The sequence below is a fragment of the Delphinapterus leucas genome, chromosome 1 (genome assembly GCF_059928025.1).
Source record: "Delphinapterus leucas isolate spDelLeu-1000000601 "Yukka" chromosome 1, BTC_Dleu_Yukka2, whole genome shotgun sequence".
Classification (NCBI taxonomy): Eukaryota; Metazoa; Chordata; class Mammalia; order Artiodactyla; family Monodontidae; genus Delphinapterus; species Delphinapterus leucas.
In genome coordinates, this window is record NC_143129.1 from 102187450 (window position 1) to 102208441 (window position 20992).

At 38.9% G+C, this 20992-nt stretch overlaps 1 protein-coding gene across 3 annotated transcripts in view; it reads right to left on the reverse strand.

Moving 5' to 3' along the window:
- Nucleotides 1–20992, reverse strand: part of CDC14A (cell division cycle 14A) — a 184039-nt gene that overhangs the window by 146225 nt on the left and 16822 nt on the right. For all 3 annotated transcript variants that reach the window (XM_022584226.2, XM_089923118.1, XM_022584224.2), the window contains exons 3-4: nt 18648–18723; nt 5615–5707 (exon numbers count right to left, since the gene is read on the reverse strand). In XM_022584226.2, the coding sequence (XP_022439934.1) occupies nt 5615–5707; nt 18648–18723 (169 nt within the window). The remainder of the gene's footprint in view (nt 1–5614; nt 5708–18647; nt 18724–20992) is intronic.

Consider the following 20992-nt stretch of genomic DNA (forward strand, 5'->3'; position numbering starts at 1 on the left):
CTGCTAAGGCCTTAAGTATAGTCTACAAAACAAACAGCAGACATAGATATGGTTAAAAAGTCTACAAACCTTAGCCTTGTCATCCCTGATTCAGACATGACATCTGGTTCAGGCCAGTCCCAGTTAATCCATAATTAGACCCCTTATTTAGCAATATGAGGCCTTAACAAGTGCGTTAAGGAACATACAATGTGGTAACCAGAATCCTCCACATAGCTGAAAAAATTCTTAATTCTTTAACTCTGAATTATTTTCCAATCCTTCAATCATCATGGCCTGCTCCAAATTCTCCTTGATCTCTTTACCATAGTTCTGTGAACCGAAAACAATACAGAAACAAGTGAGGATTTGGTCTCTAAGCGTGTGGCAAGAGCCTAATTAATTCATGCTTTTAATTTTTTAAAAGCCATCTTCTTCAAATTCATATGGGAGTATTTTGGATGTTATGATAATCTAAGCATCCTAACTCTAAAACAGAAACTGCACTGAGTATTGTCCTGGAAGGGAAACACCTTTCCAACAAAGTTGGTCTGTTCTTAAAATCTGAGCCCTCCATCTCAAGGAGCACAACGTCACAGCTTAGGGATAAAGAGATGCTCCATGAGTGGGGACTGCCCTGAAATGGGTGCCTGTCATCTGCTGAGCGTCACTGTGATCTCCAGTGGCCACATCATTCCAGCAACTCTGGCTTTCAGATCACCCACAGAGAAGGGTTTGTGGATTTCCTACTGAACATGATGTTCTGTATTTTATCTCCTTTTTGATACTCATGACACCTCTAGGAGATAGAACATAGAAAGGCTCTCCCTCACTTACAGATAAGGAAATAGAAACACAAAAGCTTCTGTGACATACTTAAAGTCATGATCTAACAGAGAAACCACAGGCAAAGCCCTGACTCTGTAGGTACATAATGTCTGCACAAGATGTCACACTCAAAAGCAAGGGATGATAGCTGTACAACAATATGAACGTACCTAATACTACTGAACTATACCCTTAAAAATGCTTAAGATTCATCGAAGAAAAACAGATTTTTGGTAACTATAGTGGCAGATGTTCACTGGATTGGTTGCAGTGCCATTTTGCAATTATCTGCAGATATTGAATCATTTTGTTGTACCTCTGAAACTAATATGTTATGTCAGTTATACCTCAATAAAAAATAATAAAAAACAAAGAAAACATTATTAATATAGTAAATTTTACACATAGTATTTTACCATAATAAAAATAATTGAAAACAAAGTTTATCAAAAAAGAAAAAAAAAAAGAAGCAAGATAGTGATGTGACTTTGTATACAGGTACTGTCCTTGGTCTATAACCTTTGCTTTGATTCTGCATCTTTAAAGATCATGGTTGAGGGACTTCCCTGGTGGTACAGTGGTTAAGAATCCACCTGCCAATGCAGGGGACACGGGTTCGAGCACTGGTCTGGGAAGATCCCACATGCCGCGGAGCAACTAAGCCCCTGTACCACAACTACTGAGCCTGCATTCTACAGCCTGCAAGCCACAACTACGGAGCCCAAGTGCCACAACTACTGAAGCCCGCACGCCTAGAGCCCGTGCTCCACAACAAAGAGAAGCCACTGCAATGAGAAGCCCGCACATCGCAACGAAGAGTAGCCCCCACTCACCACAACTAGAGAAAGCCCTTGTGCAGCAAGGAAGACCCAACGCAGCCAAAAATTTTTTTTTAATAAATAAATTAAAAAGAAAAAAATGGTTGGCTCAATCATTACTGCAAATATTTCCAGTAATGAGGAAGACGTGACTTTAAACTTTATGTCCAATTTGATCCAATTTGATCATTTTCAGTTTCTCTCTGAAGTTACCCAAAGAAAGTCACCTTCCTTCTTTCTTTCATATTTTACCATTCCATTATTCATTCATTCAGTAGATATTTATGGAGCATCTACCATAGGCCAGGCACCGTTCTAAACTGATGCTCAGTGTTCAAGTACCGAAATAGTTCCATTCCAGTTGGTAAATCCTCCAGTCCCCTCCAGGCTGGCCACCTCGTCTCTTCCCTGAGGCCCTGCCCCCGACCCTGGACTTTCCCATGATTCAGCACAGCAGAAAGGCCCCACTGTGGCCAGTTTCCAGTTCAACTGGTGAATGCTTGGGCCTAACCCCTGATTAAATAGTTTATCACCTCCTAGACACAGCAATGAACAAAACTGACAAGGTCCCTACCCTCTAGTCTAGGAAAGAAATAATAAGTAAATACACAAATGAACCAGATAATTTCAAGTAGTAGAGTACTACAAAATAATGACTAAAACAGCAAAGGGCTAGAGGGTGACTGGAGGTGGAGGAAGCAAGGTAAGTCAAGAGAAAGTCTCTCTGAGGAGGTGACATCAGATCAGAAGGAAGAAGCAATGCAAGGGTCTGAGGTAAAAACCTGAGGTGAGAGAAAGAGAACAGAAATATCAAGGCCTTCCGGCAGGAGCACACTTGCGATTCCACGGCTAGAAGGCCAGTGTGATGGGAGCATCTTGAGTAAGGTGATCACAGAGGGAGAAAGGGCCAGATCAGGGAGGACCTTCATGGCATTGGTAAGGAGGCTGAATTTCATGCCAAGAAGAGCGAGCGATCATTAGACAGATTTGAAAGGGGCAATGATCTAATTTATAGTTTTAAAACATGACAATTGTGTAGCAACTGGATTAAAGGGAAGCAAGGGTGTGAAAAGGAGACAATGTATGAAGCTGTGGTGGGCATCCAGGTGAACGGTGACAGTGGCTTGGACTAGGTGACAGCAACAGAGAGGGAAAGAAGTATTCTGGCTCAGTATGTGTTTTAGAGTTAGAAATTACTGATGAGTATAATGTGGGAAGAGGAAACAACAGGAATCAAAATGACTACTATCCTTTGATTCAGTAAGTTGCTGATGGGAGCTCATTTACTAAAAAGGCAATGAGTAGGGGAATAAATAGGTTTGTGGAGAGAAGGAATAAAAACTTCTGCCACAGTAAATGTGACATCATTTAGATATATTATGTGGTGCTATCAGACAGGCAGTTAGATATTTGACCTTGATAATAATCCTGTGAAGTAGACCAGAAAACCCTGGTATTAACCAAATTTTACAAATGAGAAGAATAAGGCTCAGGGAAAAAGGCTTGTCTTAGTACAAATTAGTCGTCAGTGCCCCTTGATAGAGGGCTGATACCACATATTAAAAAGAGGAACACCTTCACAGCTGGGGATTCTGAAAAATACACATGTACATAGCTCACCCCGTTTGGCTACACGGCTACTCCAAAAGTAAAAGTCTTTTGTGTCCAAGAAGATTCCCCCAGGAGATTATGACTTACCCAAATAGCAATATGTAATACATATGAATCTTAGCTGAAATGTATGTATAATGCCATTACTGTCTTCTTAAAATACTTGAGTCAACTATTAAATGCATACATATAATACAAAGTAAGGTACAAAATTTTCTTTAAGGAAAGTTTACAATTCCTGGTTCTCATATTTTTTAAGGGTTGTGTCAAAAAGCTCTCTGGGGAACACATTTCTAAAATTAGAAAAGAAAATCAACTGGGAAATGACTAGTAAAATAATAATTACACTGCCTCTCAGGACCGCAATCAGCATTTAAGACAAGCTCATGCTGCCCTCAGCATTTCCTTAGACTGCTTTTCTTTCATTTGGCTGCTTTAAAGTGGTGGAAACTTCTGCATTAGAAGATATATTTTATCCCCAAGCTCAACGCATCTATTAGAACTAAACTTCCATTCAAAATTCCAAAGGTGCCATGCTGAAATTAAGGAAGACACTAAAAACAGGAAGGACGGGCATTAAGAAAGAAAATAAAAGAAAGAAGGGGTGAAGGAGGGGAAGAGGGGGGAAGGAGCGAGTAGCAAATGACCTCTTCCTGAGGGCAATCCCTGTGACAAAGGACTCACGAATAACATGCTCAAAAACATCACAAAACCCCTCAGGAAGACAGGCTTGTTTACGTGGCTTGAATCCAGAGGTTATTACAGACTCTCCATAATTTAAACACGGTGTCAATTATCAGTTTCAAATAAATAGTAATTATCAAAGTGAAAAATAAGCATGCCTGCTTAATTCAGCTTAAACCAGCACTTCACTGAACCTTCATGCCAACAGCCAGCTTTTCATGCATGCTCTTAAAATAAAAGCAAGAGCCTGGCTGGCGCTACAAATAATCCTAGTATCCTCAGAATTGGAAGGAAACTTAGAGGTCATTATATCCAACCCTCTCATTTTACAGATAAGGAAACTAAGTAAAGCTAAGAAAGATAAAGTGGCTTACCCCTCATCCTAGAGCCACTTTAGGATGAAAAACTGTGCTTCTGATTCTTAGTCATGATTCCAAATACTATAGCATGCTGTCTACGGAGCAGGAAAGAAAAGTACCACAAGGGATGGCCCAAGGCTTCACTGTAGCCACATCCTGATGAGAAAAGGTGGACAGAGCTGGGCATCTCAGTTCTGGAAAAAAGGCTCCAGGCTGCGGTCTGGCTGTCAGCCTGCCCCTATCCGCAGCCTACACCCTGCAACAGCTGACAGTCTTTTCAACAGCACAGCTGGGCTTTTTCCCCCAAAGCTTTTGGGTTGATGTGGCAGAGTTTGATGTCTAGTAGCTGGTGCCTCCTTCCATCAAGGTCTTCAGAAGGAAGCCGCTGAAAGGTCATGCAGCAGTGAGCTTCCAGGCTTTAGAGAAACACCGACCTTCCTGAAGGATGAGAGGGAAAAGGACACCTCTCTCCCCTGCCTGCCCAATCCCAGTATATATAGAAAATTCTAGAAGTATTCACAACAAAATTGTGTAGCACATGGGCTTCCCTGGTGGCACAGTGGTTGAGAGTCCGCCTGCCGATGCAGGGGACAAGGGTTCGTGCCCCGGTCCGGGAGGATCCCGCATGCCGCGGAGCGGCTGGGCCCGTGGGCCATGGCCCGTGAGCCTGCACATCCGGGGCCTGTGCTCTGCAATGGGAGAGGCCGCAACAGTGAGAGGCCTGCGTACCACAGAAGAAAAAAAAAGTTAAAAAAAAAAAAAAATTGTGTAGCATATTCATGGGGAACTCACATTTACATTTTAGTGCCTACAGAGAACAAAATTTCTAATCAAAATTATTTTTGAAAAGTCATGTCTAGTCATTAGGGAAGTTGCAATATAAGCAGGATTTATATCAGTTTGCTTACTGCAAACACTTGTATAAATAAATGGACTGATAATAATAATAATAATGATCCTCCCCCATGCAATCAAGGATTTCCTCTTATCCCCAAAAAAAGGAAACCATTAAGTCTTTAATAATCTTCCACTATATATTTGTTTCCTGTAAATATCCTTTCTGGGTATTCTTTTTATTAAAAACACCTATACAACTGTGGAATACAAGCTACACATTGCAGTCCCAAGATTCTCTCATTAGCTAATGGAAAATAAGATCCAAGAGTAAACAGATGATCAATACTGGTCCACACTTTCCATTCCAGATCAATTCCTAAGCTGCTAATAATCTTCACCATCTCCCAATTCCACTGAAAAAGTGGCCTGGATTTTATTTGGCAGTGTTAGCATTCCATTGGCCTGATTATAGAAAACAATCATGAAAAAAGTACTTACGGCATAAGCACCTATCAAAAATGCTGCATTTGCTCTTTTCCGTTGGTCAAAACAGGTGTAGTGCACAATTTTCTTTCGTGATAAACTGTATGACTAGAAAGAGGGAATAAAAAGAGTTCATGTAACCACAGAGACAATTCACAATCAGTGAAATTTAACAACTTTCGACTTCAATTTCTATGGCATTCATACATAAGTTGTACGGGATGGAGGGATACTAGCTCATACTTTTTACAGCTCAACCATAACGTAAGAATTAGCACATACCAAATATATTTCTCTCCAAGAAAGGAGACTGATACAATGGGAGATAAATTATTGGCATCTTTATTATAGCAGGAATCATTTTTGAAGATTTACTCTTGATCTTATATGTAAAGTCTATTCATCCTTTTTCATTCCCTAACACACCACACCCACTCCCAGAAAATTTATCTATGCTTTTCATATTATGCCATTTGTTTTTAAATGTGTCAACCAATCTATTTTCCTCTCTAAATATTTTTAAATGTCTATATTAACCAGAGCACCAATATTAATATTTTCTTTTTATAATGTTCTATTAAAAAATCTCCTTTTAATTACCTGAAAATAAATGGTTAATGGAAAAAAATGAACCATCAAAAGGATTATGTCAGCAAACATCTTAATACAATAGCCATATATTAAATTCATGGACTCAAATGAACAGTTATTAAGCACCAGCTGCTATACGCCAGGCAATATGCTGCATGCTCAACTAAATCCAAAATAAGCGACATAGTATATTGTACACATGCTAAACATGAAAAGAAGGTAAAAACAAAAAGATCTGTTAAAATGAAATCAAATTATTAGTAAAAGTTCAAACATAAGACAATGAGAACATGATACAACTCAATGAAATCCACTCCATTTCCTCATATTTCAAAACAGTTATATGGTTTTCCTCATATTTCAAAACAAATGGTTTTCAAAATACAGACACATAAGTACATTTTCATATTTATCTATAAATTCATACCGACTAGAAAGGCAGCTTTTTATACTCTACACACTAACCACAACCCACAGAATATCTGCTTTTAGAGCCCCCTTAAAAATGTAAGAACTCAACTATATACCTTTCTTTACCCTGCTGTTTTCTACAAGGAAAAGAAGCTCTTCTAAAACTCTGAAGTCCATTCTAAGATGAAACAGCAACATTCTGGCTTTAATGTGTAACCACAGAAAACATAGTTCTATGCATCATGGCTGTAAGCCTAGAAGCCCTCACCGTCCCAAGTCAGGCATTTCTTTGATAACCAAGAATCATGTTCTGAAAATGGCACTGCTCTTTTATTTTTTTTTAAATTTATTTATTTATCTTTGGCTGTATTGGGTCTTCACTGCTGCACACGGGCTTTCTCTAGTTGAGGTGCGCGGGCTTCTCACTGTGGTGGCTTCTCTTGTTGCGGAGCACGGGCTCTAGGCGCGCAGGCTTCAGTAGCTGTGGCATGCAGGCTCCGTAGTTGTGGCTCGTGGGCTCTAAGGCACAGGCTCAGTAGTTGTGGCACACAGGGTTAGGTGCTCTGCAGCATGTGAGATCTTCCCAGACATGGGCTCAAACCTGCGTCCCCTGCATTGGCAGGCGGATTCTTAACCACTGCGCCACCAGGGAAGTCCAGCACTGCTCTTTTAAATTGAACTTTGAAAAATAAGTGTTTGCCTCAAACCTCCTTGAGGTTTGGTCTCTTATTACCAAAGTCCTTATTTCCAGACAAGCTTACTAAAATACCCCTATGATATAAAGTTTAAAAGAGTACATTTAAAAACAATAATAATAAATTTTTTTTTAAAGAGTACATTTTATTGAATTCAGGTCAGTGGAGTTAAAGCACACAAGTTATCTAAAGACTTCAAGGTCACTATCAGTGGTGTTGACACTTGTCTACTTACTTTCTCAATTTGGAATTGTTACCTGCTGGACATTTCTCATTTGTTTGTTTTTGCCAGTGATTTATCTCCATCAATAAGTTATGTTTGATTTATTGAAAGAAGAATCAAGGCTCTTAAGACCTAAGCTTCTTCTACTGTCTCTAAATCCTACACTACCTAAAGACTGCCTTACAGAGGCCATGACCCCGTTAACATGAGTCAGATGGAACACAAGGACTCAGCTCTTCTGGCTCTCAGCCTCTCACTATTTTCATTTCCTGGATCCCTAACACACCTCTGAGGAAGTTTAAATTATCTGTTTCGATGCCCTTTCCTACTAAGAGTTTAGGTTTCGTAACAAGCTACTCTCATCATTAAATAATGTGGAATTAAATTTATTTTACAAATTTACTCACCAACAGTGACAAACTCCTATGGCTGTTTCTTCATCGCCAATGGTCTTTACTGTTGGATTGTTTTTGAACTTTTTGTGTTTGCTTCTTTTTTGTTTTTCTCTCTAATTCTAAAGTATACGGAATGCAGAGAACCATCCTACAATGGGAACCATGGGGACAGAATTCTGAAGGAAATTTTCTTTTCACTGTATACTTATACATTTTTTAAAGTAAACATAATACAAATTAAAATTTTAAGGGAAGATTTTTTTTTACCTTTACAAGCTTTCAGAAATTATATCAGATAAAGAATATTCTTCACAAAATCTACCTAGAAATTTTAACTATTTTAAAATACCTGGACTTCACTGGTGGCGTAGTGGTTAAGCATCCGCCTGCCAATGTAGGGGACACGGGTTCGAGCCCTGGTCCAGGAAGATCCCACATGCCGCGGAGCAACAAAGCCCGTGCGCCACAACTACTGAGCCTGTGCTCTAGAGTCCGCGAGCCACAACTACTGAAGCCTGTGCGCCTAGAGCCCGTGCTCCACAAAAAGAGAAGCCACCACAATGAGAAGCCCGCGCACCGCAACCAAGAGCAGCCCCCACTCGCCAAAACTAGAGAAAGCCCATGCGCAGCAACAAAGACCCAACACAGACAAAAATAAAAATAATAAATTAAATAAATTAAAAAATAAAATAAAATAAAATGGAATACCTCCTGTTGGAAGCTGCCTACAGGATGCAAACATAATTGACTTTTTTTAAAACATCTGTCACCCTACCTACTAACAAAATTTTTTTTCTTGTGATGAGAAATTTCAGGACTTACTCTCTCAGCAGCTTTCACACATGCAATACAGTGTTATTAACTGTAGTCACCATGCTGTACATTACAATAACTGACTTTTTAAAATGAGAGTTCTGTATCTGACTTTCAGGAAAGCTTTTAAAACTCCTAGCATTTACCTTGCTTAGGGTTAGATATTTTGGAATTCAAGTGTTTTTCTCAGCACTGCAAGTCAAGAAATGATCTTCTGTTTAGTGAAGCTTGGCCAATATCTCCTAGGTCAGATCACAGAGAGGTGAGTTCTCACTCAAGGAATCAAAACTAATTCAAAGTGAAGGATAACAGAGAAAAATCTTATATATTACAAGCCTTGTCCTAATTTCCCTCCCTGTCACAGCCAGGCCTTCCTCTTATGGGTCAGCATATCCCAGTCTTGCAGCAGTAACGCTGTTCAACAGAGGAGATATTCTGGTACTAGGATGAAAAATTTCAGGGATAACAAAACATTTTGCCAATCGTTCAGGTGGTGCTTTATATGATTGAGTTGATCTACACAACCTCTTTAACGTTTTCTCCTTCCAAATATTAAACATGTCCTTATCTTAAAAACAAAAACTACCTATTACATATCAAAGCACACTGATGACTAAAGTGCCTTTAGAGGAACATTTGGCTCGTCCTTTGAGATCTTTCATATGGAAGAACTTTACCATGCAAGAAAAGAAAGTCCTGCAGACAATAGGACTCTATTTTATAAATGAGCCCCGAAGATATTTTTTCAAGTTCTGCTGTAATATCAGGAGAATTTCATGCCTCCAAACTGGACAGTTGCCTCTTCCTTACCTGGCTGCCACCCCTACAGTCCAGTGTACCGGCCACACCCTTCATGGAGATTACTTGCTAAACCATACCATCACCTCTGGCTTTTAGTGAGCTCCTTGCTCTAATACAGATTCTTTCTGCTTTACATGAAAAGCTTAGAGATTACAAAAACACTGTGCACAATAGCAAAGTAAAGATAGAAATTGGTAAAACAAATGAATATAGTCTTAAATATAAAGAGGAGGATGTCACAGAAGGAACACTAAGACCTCTGGACTATTTGTCTGCTCTGCAGCAAGGCTGCACATGACCCATTGCAAATTATAACATGCAGCCACTATCCACACTATACTGTAGATTTCTATGTGGAAACTGGAGTATACAGCTTTGTGAATCTTCTTAACCTAAGTGGACACAGCCAGCCCTCTATAATAACAACAACAACAGTAATATTTATTAGTCACTTGCTACATGCCATTATTTCTCAAAGCAGTAGGACAGTGCCAAAGGCGTCCAGTTTGACCAGACACAGAGTGACTCCCAAACCAGAGGTCCTGGGCAAGGCTGAAGTATAATGAGCATGCTGTGTCTCTCTTTTACCAAGAGAACATAAGCCTGGAGCCATGGAGGGCCTGGCTTAACACACTTGGCCAATAGCTCCCAGGCCAGATGAGAGAGTTGAGTGCTCTCCACAAGTGTGGTAGATGGGAGGAATCCAGAACTCTCTCACTGAGCTTGATAACTTGTGTAAACCTTAATTCTCAATTATAAGGCCATAACAAGTTTCACAGTTCAAAATTTAAATAATTCTCAGGTTGAATTGGTCAATAATTTTAAAACTTTTCAGAAATAAAAAACAAACTAAATTTCAATCTAAATTATATTTTATTATATTACCATATTGTATTTCATCCTCTTAACAGACTGATTCAGAGTCACCTAGAGAGCTTATTAAACCACAGATTGCTGGGCCCCACCCCTAGAGTTTCCGATTCAGCAGGGAAGGGCCAGAGAATATGCATTTCTAACAATTCCTTGGTAATTAATACTGATGCTGCTGGTCCAGGGACCACACACTGAAATCCACTGTGCTAAGATATTGCTAAATTTTGGAAAAGAGTGCATGAAAATGTGGGAAAAGGCCCCATTCCTGGAAATGCTCTATATGGATCCTAAAATACCGTCCATCTGGTCAAGTAGCCCCAAAAGACACTTAAATTCTTTTAGGAACTCCAAATCATGCCATGTGACTTTTAAAGGCATGTTATAGAAAACATATTTCCCCAGATTCCTCAGAAAACTTTATTACAATTTGTAAATTCTTGCATTCCAGCTGATAACACTTAAGGAAAAAGTTTCTTTAATGTTTCAGTAACTAAGCTGCTTTAAATGGTGTTATTCCAGGGCTTCCCTGCTGGTGCAGTGATTGAGAATCCGCCTGCCAATGCAGGAGACACGGGTTTGAGCCCTGGTCCAGGAAGATCCCACATGCTGCAGAGCAACTAAGCCCATGCTCCACAACTACTGAGCCTGCGTTCTAGAGCCTGCGAGCCACAACTACTGAAGCCCACGTGCCTAGAGCCCATGCTCCGCAACAAGGGAAGCCACGACAATAAGAAGCCGGCGCACCGCAACGAAGAGTAACCCCCGCTCGCCGCAACTAGAGGAAGCCCACGCACAGCAACGAAGACCCAACTCAGCCAAAACTAAATAAATAAATAAATAAATAAATAATGGTGTTATTCCAGAGGTTCCAAATTCAGATGCCCTCAGGGGCCAAGAATTTAAAGTGGGTCAGCTGGGAAACTAGAAAAGCATGCCCTACCCAATGCAGACCTAGCTCTCATGCAGGAATCTGGGCCCAAATAAGATACCGCAATATATAAAAGAAGCCAGAAATCTAAAATTTAATGAAAATTTTCATAAATTACAGATGTTGACCATAAATTCAAAATTTTTAAACAGCATTCATGCCAAAAAAACCATGTCTGTGGACTGAAAGCAGCCCATAGGCAATCAGTTTGCTGAATCTGAGTGCTGGGATACTGCAGCTGAAGAAAGTTCTAATGATCCAATCAGCATGAATTGAGCACCTGTTGTGTGTCAAGCACAGTGCTGAGCAACATGGTAACAAGGGAAGCAGAACCCCAGTCTCTAGCCTTCTAAGTGCTCAAAGTCTAATGAATATTTGATGCTAAACCAGGGGAAAATATTAGCCAAGGCTTATTACAAATGGAAGAGAATAACTACCTAGGGAGGCATTCACAGCACAGCAAGGTCCAATGGAATGATCTTAATTACAGGTACAATAATTGTTTCACTTAACAAGGTAAAAACATAGTAACTAAAAGATGGGATTTAGTAATGAATATCTATCAATTAACATAAGCAAACCTATGGAAATTTCCAGACCTGTACTGCTTACCTGAGTAAGAATTAAAGTTCCACCACTCTTACGTAAATCATGACAAGTGTGTAATATAGCATATAAATGTTTGATGGTACTTGTAAACCCAAGTACAATGACTGCCATATTAGAAAAATACAAACTAAGATGAGGATATTGACCCCAGACAGACATTTTCTATCTCAGAAAGGAAAGCTATGTGAAAAGTTGCATTCTAATGGGATCACTCCTGGTGAAAAACAAGCCACGGCAACTCAGACAGAGAGAGAAAATGATGACATGCTACACAAATCACAAATACCCCAGGCTATCCTTGAGTTATGGTGACAGACACAAATCATGCACTTGTTCAGTTTAGGTCAGGAGACCACAAACTACTTAACCATTCAAAATTAAAAGGTGATGCAATTAAGCTCAAAGCCAAAAAGCAAAAGAGTTAATGGCCAATTTTAAAAAAACAGATTTGGGGGGCAGCCATTCGGTAAAGTTGTTTGCCATGCTTAAAAGTAAAATCTTCAAGTCGAGTGGTTAGAATGGGATGTTTAAGCTGTGTCATTCGGCCTGATTAAGCTAAGGAAGACATTAGTGCAGCCTGGATTATATGCCCTTTAATAAAAAACAAACTGAGCCCATGCACTTCCCTAAACAAGCAAGCTCTGCCAATGATGGTGGTCAGATTAAGTAGATTACAGCACAGGGACCATGGTGACCAAGGCATCATTCTCTTACAGTGACTAGGCTAGCCCAGTAATGGCCGCAGCAATCAGCGTCTCCATAGCAATCAGTGGTCATTCCATTGCAAAAGCGATAAAAAGAACAGGTCTTCCTGTGAGCAGCCATGACCTCTACATGTTTTACCTCCAACTTCCCCAGGAAAGGGATATTCTTGAAAATTTTCTTTGGCTGTACAAAACAAAATACGGTTTATGTTTTTATTTAAAGCTAAAATAAAACAGATCGAATAGTTTATTTAAAAAGAAAACGGTGTCTCTTTATGGTCCATTTTGTTTCAAACCCAGTATGTTTCATTTAATGAAATGGCACCTTTGATCAAAGTAGAAGTCAAAACATCAAGAAAAGTTGCTCATAAAGGTTAATCGATCAGGCTGATAATATAGTTGAAGGTATTTGGGGATTCTCTATAAAAGGGGGTTTTCTTGCCTGAGGCTTCTGAATGGGCATAAGGGCTCCAGGCCTTGCAAACTCTAGGTAAGCTCACTCCTGTGGGAATTAACACTTTTAGCACCCCTGAAACCTCTTTAAACTACATGAACACTCTCCAGAATGTAGCTTGCTCTTCTTCCCCCAAAAGCCCATGAACCTGCAACAGAAGATAACCTCATGAAGAAATCTTCAACATGTTTTTGTAGTTATAATAAGAGGGTGGTCTGATCACTGTATCAAAAGAGTGCTTGTGTACAACCACCTGATACCGTGGCAGGTACCTGGTTACCAGATAGGATTACTGCACTGATTCATTCAGCAACAAGGACATTCCCTGAGCCCTACCATCTGCCAGGTACTTTCAGTGCTTTAATATAATCATCCATTTCACCATGCCCCCCTCCCCTTTTTGCTTTTACCCTGAAAGGGCCATGTGGGATGTTTTGTACATTTAAAATTACCTTTCTGGCAATATTCTTTTAAATCTTTCTAAATTGTCCCCAAGATTACTGTGATTGTCCTGTTGATTCATAAGAGCAGGTATTAAAAAAAAAAAAATCACTGCCCTAGAAAACGTCCCCTTTTTTCAGAGACACTCTTTTTTCCCGCAGGCTGGGGTTTTATTTTTCTCAGAGGAAAAGTGAAATCAACAGTTAAAACTGTGTTGATTATTTTAGAAAAAGCCAGTTCAATCATATTATGTTTATAATACTGTCAAATTATTGAATCAGTAATTGAAAGATTTTCTTAACTGATTAACTTTGAAAAAGGTACTCTGCTTTTCAAAATACCACTACCTTGTCTTTAATTACTACAGTCTTCTCTTTTAGAAGCTCATATATTCCAGCCCAGTGTTCTTAGCATTGTCTGTGCCAAAAATCCCTTTGAGAACCTATTAAAAAGTTATGAATCCTCTCAGAAGAAAAATGTAAATACATACAAAATTTTATATATAATTTCAGGAGTTTATGGATTCTTTGAAGTATAAGATTACAGTAATGGGTCTAGCCTATCAATCACTGATGACATTTTAAATTAAATAACATACACAGTTTTGCAAACTGTCCTCACTTCATTAAATCTTCTTCCTTTGACTGATTCCCTTATTATGGTAACTCTTGACCAGAAATAGCAAACTACTACCTATTACTGTATAACTCTTAATACTTGCATTTTTTAAAGTATAGTTTAAAATGAGAAACAGGGTTTTTGCTGGTGGTAGTGGTTTCTGATTTTGGGTTTTTAATCTAAGTAAATGTGTAATGGATAATTTTCCATTTTAATTCATATAATTAAAATGAAGACCATTGGGAAAAGAATGAATACAAATACACACAAAAAAAATCAGTAAATCATCACCTCAAATCATCAACTTTAAAAAAAAACCTTTTAACATATAAAAAATAAGAAATTTGGGTTTGGAATAGAATGTACTGTAAAATATTACCTATCTACCTAAGGTACCAAATAAAGGGGAAAAAATAATAAGAGGTTTACTGGAAGAAATAAAAATTTCCAAAGTAGAAAATAAAATGCGCCTCAAAGAGTTAGGAAACCACACAGAAAAAGAATTCTAAGAAGTTCTTTGTTAAAAGAACAGAAGTTATTTAAGTTATTTTAACAAAAGTTATTTGTTAAAATAATGCCAATTATTCAGAGAAGGAAAGGAGTTTGAGGACCAAGTCAGTGGCATCAGATTGGGTATTTAAGATGTCACTAGAGCAGTTTCAGCACAGTTAGGAAGACAAAGGTAGGAGAGTAAATGATAAGAAATCAGTGTGAAGTAAGGATGTAAACATGCTGAGGGCAGGATATTGAAACCTCTAGAGGCAAAAGGATGGAAGAGGATCTGTAAGTCATGGGGATCATGATAAGGCCAAAGCAGTTTCTGTGTGTTTAGTGACCCTGTGCTGGACACTTGGAGACAAAAGTCTCCATCTTTTGATAAGGCATGCCTCCATCCTCTAGGAGCTCAAAGTCTAGTGAGAAAGATAGATGCAATTGAAAATTGCAAATTATAACTGAAATTATTATTTCAATTAAAATTAAAATTACAACTCATCAGTAACAGAGATCTGCACAAAGAATTACAGGAAAACAAAGGAGGCACCTCCCACTTTGTCCAGCAGCACAAGGAGATGCTTACTAGAGGTGGTGGTGCTTGCACAAGGTCTTAAAGAATGAGGAGTTATCAAACCAGAGGGCAAGGGCACTCCAGCCATACTGGGTGTCACACGCAATTGTGTGGAGCAGCGCTGTGGTTCGGGGTAAAGTTCAAGGCTAGGAGCAGCAGGGGTACTGCAATCTTCAGTAACTCAGTAAGTTAGTGCATGAAATCACCCACTGGGAAGATGCCAAGGGTGGGAGTTGTCAAAGTGAGCAAGACAAAAGGCATGGAAGTATGGTGCCAAAGGTCTTACCAAAATGAGTGACGATGGGCTGCAGACAAGAGACATCGGAAGGGAGCTGAGAGCCTAAAAGAATAGGGAGACTGAAGGCCTGGAGATTACACAAGGGTGAGAGAGACGATGTGGGAGGCGTGTAACAAGGGGGTACATTCAAAATCGGAAAGGCTAGAGTCTGGGTTCCAGGAGGCAAAACAGCCGGAGTGGCAGGAACGGTCACTGGAGTAAAAAAGAAGCAGAGGAGCTATGAGGCCACCATGGGACAACAAGGGGAAGTTAGTCAGGGCAGTGCTGTGGGTGAGTGCAGCAAGATGATAAACCAGAGGCTGCAGCTACCAGTGAAGGTGGAGAGAAGTGTATGAATGATGCAGTCAAGGGCCTGAGAACCGGCCCCGACCTTACCCTGCAGCCTTGGGGAAGTCACATGCCTCTCCTGGGCTTCCCTTTCTGCACCTATGAAATCAGGAGCCTGGACTAAATGGTTATTTGGATTCCTAAAATGATATCGGATAGCTTTCGCATATGGAAATGATAGCTATGAGGCTGAGAAGGTGTTCGTAAACTTTGTTGAAGAACTGTCTTTATTGTATCTCCTATCAGAATTCACGAATGTTACCTTAGTAACTTTCTTTTGTATAGGACTTCAAAATTTACAAAGCTCTCTTACACATATTTTCTAACCTCTGTACATATATAATCCTAACCACCTTTCTGTGAAAGCTCTATAAGCCCTATTTTAGAGCTGAAGAAACAGATTCTACAATGCTGAAGCGACTGCAGCTTTGAATTGGTAATGTAAGTCTTTTTCTCCTGATAAAGAGATTCTACTTGGTATGCTTTATTGAGATAACCCATGACTTACTAACATTTAAAATTCATTCCCTCAGCAAGTAACAAGGGTCCCACTAACTGTACTAAAGCTAAAAAGGTCATTCATTCCAGGCATCCATCAGATTACCTGATCACTGAAATGAACAGAGGGGACTGTCTGAACTTTATTAAATTTGTATAATGTTGAAAGAAAGCTTTGTAAATGAAAAAAATCAAAACAAGTCCTTGTATATGCTTACCCATACTGTTTAGTATAGACCATGACAGTAAAATAGTCTTAATTCAATCCATCTACTCTTATGTACTTGTTATGTAGAGCACTGAGTCAGACCAGAAAATTTGTTTTCCTGATAATGATTCCTTTCTCTTCAATCATTCCAGATAGTAGACAGGTTCCACACTGTTGATTATAATACCCAGTTCATACCAACTACATACTAACAGGACTAATCAAGAAAGTGAAGAAACTCCTAGGTCCTCAAAAGGAAGAAATGGCTTTTAATTATTTATGAATTATCCTTTCCTTGTTCATTCATCCATAAAAAGTCCATTTTTTATTAAATCCTTTTGGGGATATTATTTGCTTCCTTGGTGATTACAAAAATTTTAACTTTATCTTTTAAACGATAGGCAGTAGCTTCTTTTCTGAAAAATGTAAGTAGGTTTAGAAATTGAGTTATTTGTAGTGAGGTGGATGGACCTAGAGTCTGTCATACAGAGTGAAGTAAGTCAGAAAGAGAAAAACAAATACCATATGCTAACACATATATATGGAATCTAAAAAATGGTTCTGAAGAACCTAGGGGCAGGATAGGAAGAAAGACGCAGACGTAGAAAATGGACTTGAGGACACAGGGAAGGGGAAGGGTAAGCTGGGACAAAGTGAGAGAGTGGCATGGACATATATACACTACCAAACGTAAAACAGATAGCTAGTGGGAAGCAGCCGCATAGCACAGGGAGATCAGCTCGGTGCTTTGTGACCACCTAGAGGGGTGGGATAGGGAGGGTGGGAGGGAGACGCAAGAGGGAGGAGATATGGGGAGATATGTATATGTATAGCTGATTCACTTTGTTATGAAGCAGAAACTAACACACCATTGTAAAGCAATTATACTCCAATAAAGATGTTGAAAAAAACAGAAAATGAAATTTAAAAATTTAGTATGAATAAAAAATAAAATTTTTAAAAAATGTAAGTAGGTTTAGTTAAAGGAATGTACATACTATGTATTTCTGAGTCAGACACTACTTTAGAAATTAATCCCCTAAAAAGTTGATTACAACAGATCTTATGTGATTTTTGACTTTAAAAATCTCTCTTTGGTATCATTCCATGTCCATTTAGCATTTTGAGATCAATGGCAAAAATCTGTGAATTCATATTTTACAGGAAATTCTCCATGATAGACTGTCTTTTATACCTAAGTACAATAAAAATCAATCAAATCAAAAAATATCATTAAGCAGGTAATATATACAAGGCACTGCACTATGTCATGCCAGAAACATTTTACCCAGCAGAAAGATTAAACTATCCAAGCATTATAATTTAGTGGTTATCCTCAAGAGCATGCTGTGTAGATTTCACCTTGCAAACTGAAACATTTAAGATCCTCATTTAGAAAATTGAGAGAAAAAGATAAATATTTCTTTCTATGTGATGAAGTAAGTTTACCAAAACTAGGAATATAGATGTCACTCTTCCTCATATATGCTTAGAATTTAAGAGGGAAAAAAAGCCACATGTAAAATTTAAAAAATAGAGATGAATAGTGAATGTATGATCCAAATTTTGTCATAACAGGTAAAATCCATGCTCTATTGCTGCTAGTTGATCAGTCTCACTTGGCTGTTAACTCTACAGAGGTGACATTCAAGAAATACACAAAAATTTCAATCTTGATCAGATAGAAAAAGCTTATGCTCCAGAGCTCCTGCCGTGCAATGATGAGCCAGCCCCCTTCATCACCTGGTAACAGTGTCCAGAAGTGGACCTGAAGGTTTCAGAAAAATCATCCTAGGAGGGAATTTGATAAACTCATTAACAACAACCTGAAAGGATTTGTGTTTGCTTTCTTAGATCACTATTTCAATGACTTCATTCAGCTCATGTTTCCATTGATCCTGAAAAATGAAAGAGGTTAACATGTCCTTTGTGGGGTAATCAGGTAGATCAATTTCAACTTCTAGGTGAACTACTCACTTAAATTTCCAAAGATCAAGATTACCTAACTAAATGGTATATGCACAGCAACCCCACTGGTTAGATTTCACAGTTCAAATTTTTAATACCAAAATATAAACATCACCACAATACTCACTTTTAGTTTCTTGTTTAGTTTACAGCAGTATCTGTACACCATTGCCAAGTTCAGAGGTCCAAAATCTGCATAGAAACTGAGATTTTTTTTTAAGTAGTATTTAGTAAAGATATTTTCAGTAACATCAATGCTCATTTTTATTTTCATTAAAGTTACAATCAAGTTTCAATTATCTTTGGAAATAAAGGTTAGTATACGACTGAATCATAATAATCCAAATAACTAGTGATTTCACCCTGCCAATGCCCTCCAGTTACTATAACCAGTCTCGTAACAGGGAACTATTTGGACAGTTTTGAGTTCCACCTCCTTTTATCTCCCTGCCAGGACATTAAGTAAAAGAATTAAAAAGCAAGCACTGAAAGAACCAACATGAACAAAACATATATGTGGCCTACACTTCCTGGTTTTATTTATCACCTACTTAGTCATAAAGCTCATGTACCCTAAGTTCTAATTCCAACTATTCCACTCAAACCTTGCTCTCAATTTTCAAGTATCTTAAATCCAGTGGTCTTATTTTCAGTTTCATTCTCCTTGGACTTTCTGTATTATATAACACCCTGGCTCGTCTCCTTCTCTCCACCCCTTTACTTCTCCAGGATACACGCATCAGTGTGCAGATCATCTGCTGTCATGAATTAAACGATAACACTATGGAAAACAGATGGCTCCTAACCCAAAACCCAACATCAGTTTTTCCCATCTTCAACTACCTGCTGGACTTCCCATCTATGCGTCCTTCCATCACCTGGAACTCAACCCATCTTTCCTTCAAATCAGCCCTCCAGGCTGAAAACATTTTGTTTCTCCCAGTTGCTCAGACATGAAACTTCCTATTAATTTAGTTCAAATAAATATTAATTTAGTTATTATATATCAAATAAGCTACTACTCTAAGTCATCCCTTCCTTTTCTATTCCTACTTTAGCAACAAAAGTCCAGATCTTTCCTCATCTCACATCTTTAGTGTTTTAATTCTCTCTCTCCTGCCCAGTCAACCTATATTCCACACTAGAAATTAATCTTTATAAAATCTCACTTCTCACATATCCTCTCACTGTTCAAAAATGTTTAATGGCTCTTTACTCCCTTCAGAATAATTCCTTGGCTCAGAAATCAAAGCCCTAACCATGACACCCCTAGCTTCCAGGCTGATCTCTCCTAATAGTTCCCATATGGAATCTTCATTCCAACAAATATGTCCATTCCTCATTCTCGAATACTCCATGCATATTCTTAATCCAAGACGCTGCTCAGATTGGTCTCCTTGCCTGGAATGCTCTCCTTTTCTCTTTCTACTACCCTCTAGTTTCCTCAAAATCCAGTTCAAGTCCTACCTCCTGCACTCACCCTAAGAGAAAACTAACCACCCTTCTCTCAAAGTTCCCAAAACTTATCATCTGAGCCACTGTTTTGGCCCACGACACATACTATCACATACTATGAATTATCTTTTTAAGTGTAGATCCTACCTGGCCAACTACAGTGTAAGTTTCTCACTCAGGGACTGGACATCTTGAGAATGTCCTGCTCATAATAAACTTCAACAAATAAGTCTTCATTATGACTATTTTGCTCATTAATGCCCAAATTCAATTTAGCCTAGACTATAAATTTACTAAATATCAACATGTTTCCAAAAAAAGCATCCCCAAAAGACATTTAATTTTTAAATAAAAATAAGGATTTAATTTTTTCTGCTACCCAAATTACACTACCATAGATATGTCGTTACAAATCTGCTAAAAGCCCCTTGCCTTACTTAAGAATACTATACTTGGGCTTCCCTGGTGGGACAGTGGTTGAGAGTACGCCTGCCGATGCAGGGGACACGGGTTCGTGCCCCGGTCCGGGAGGATCCCACATGCCGCGGAGCAGCTGGGCCCGTGAGCCATGGCCTCTGAGCCTGCGCATCCGGAGCCTGTGCTCCGCAACGGGAGAGGCCACAACAGTGAGAGGCCCGCATACCGCAAAAAAAAAAAGAATACTATACTTGTATATTTTATCCATCTTAAACAAGTAGACAATATTTTGGCCCTTATATTCAAGGTAACATGAAAATTAGCCGTTCCTGCACACAGGTTTCATGAGAGTAAGAGTAGACTTGCCAAAAAAGGAAACCTGCAACAATTTGAAATTAAAAGTTCTTCTATTTCTAGTCCCCAGTGTGATGCTGTGCTCTAAGTATAAAAAAATACCCATGAATCCAAAATGCACTATGCCTACAACAATTACCGACAAGTTCAAGCCCTGTCGACAAGAATCCACTCAAAAGAACCAAAATGAAAAGACTGTACAAATAAGTATGTACCAGCACTGATTAAGGCAGCCTTGTTTCTATC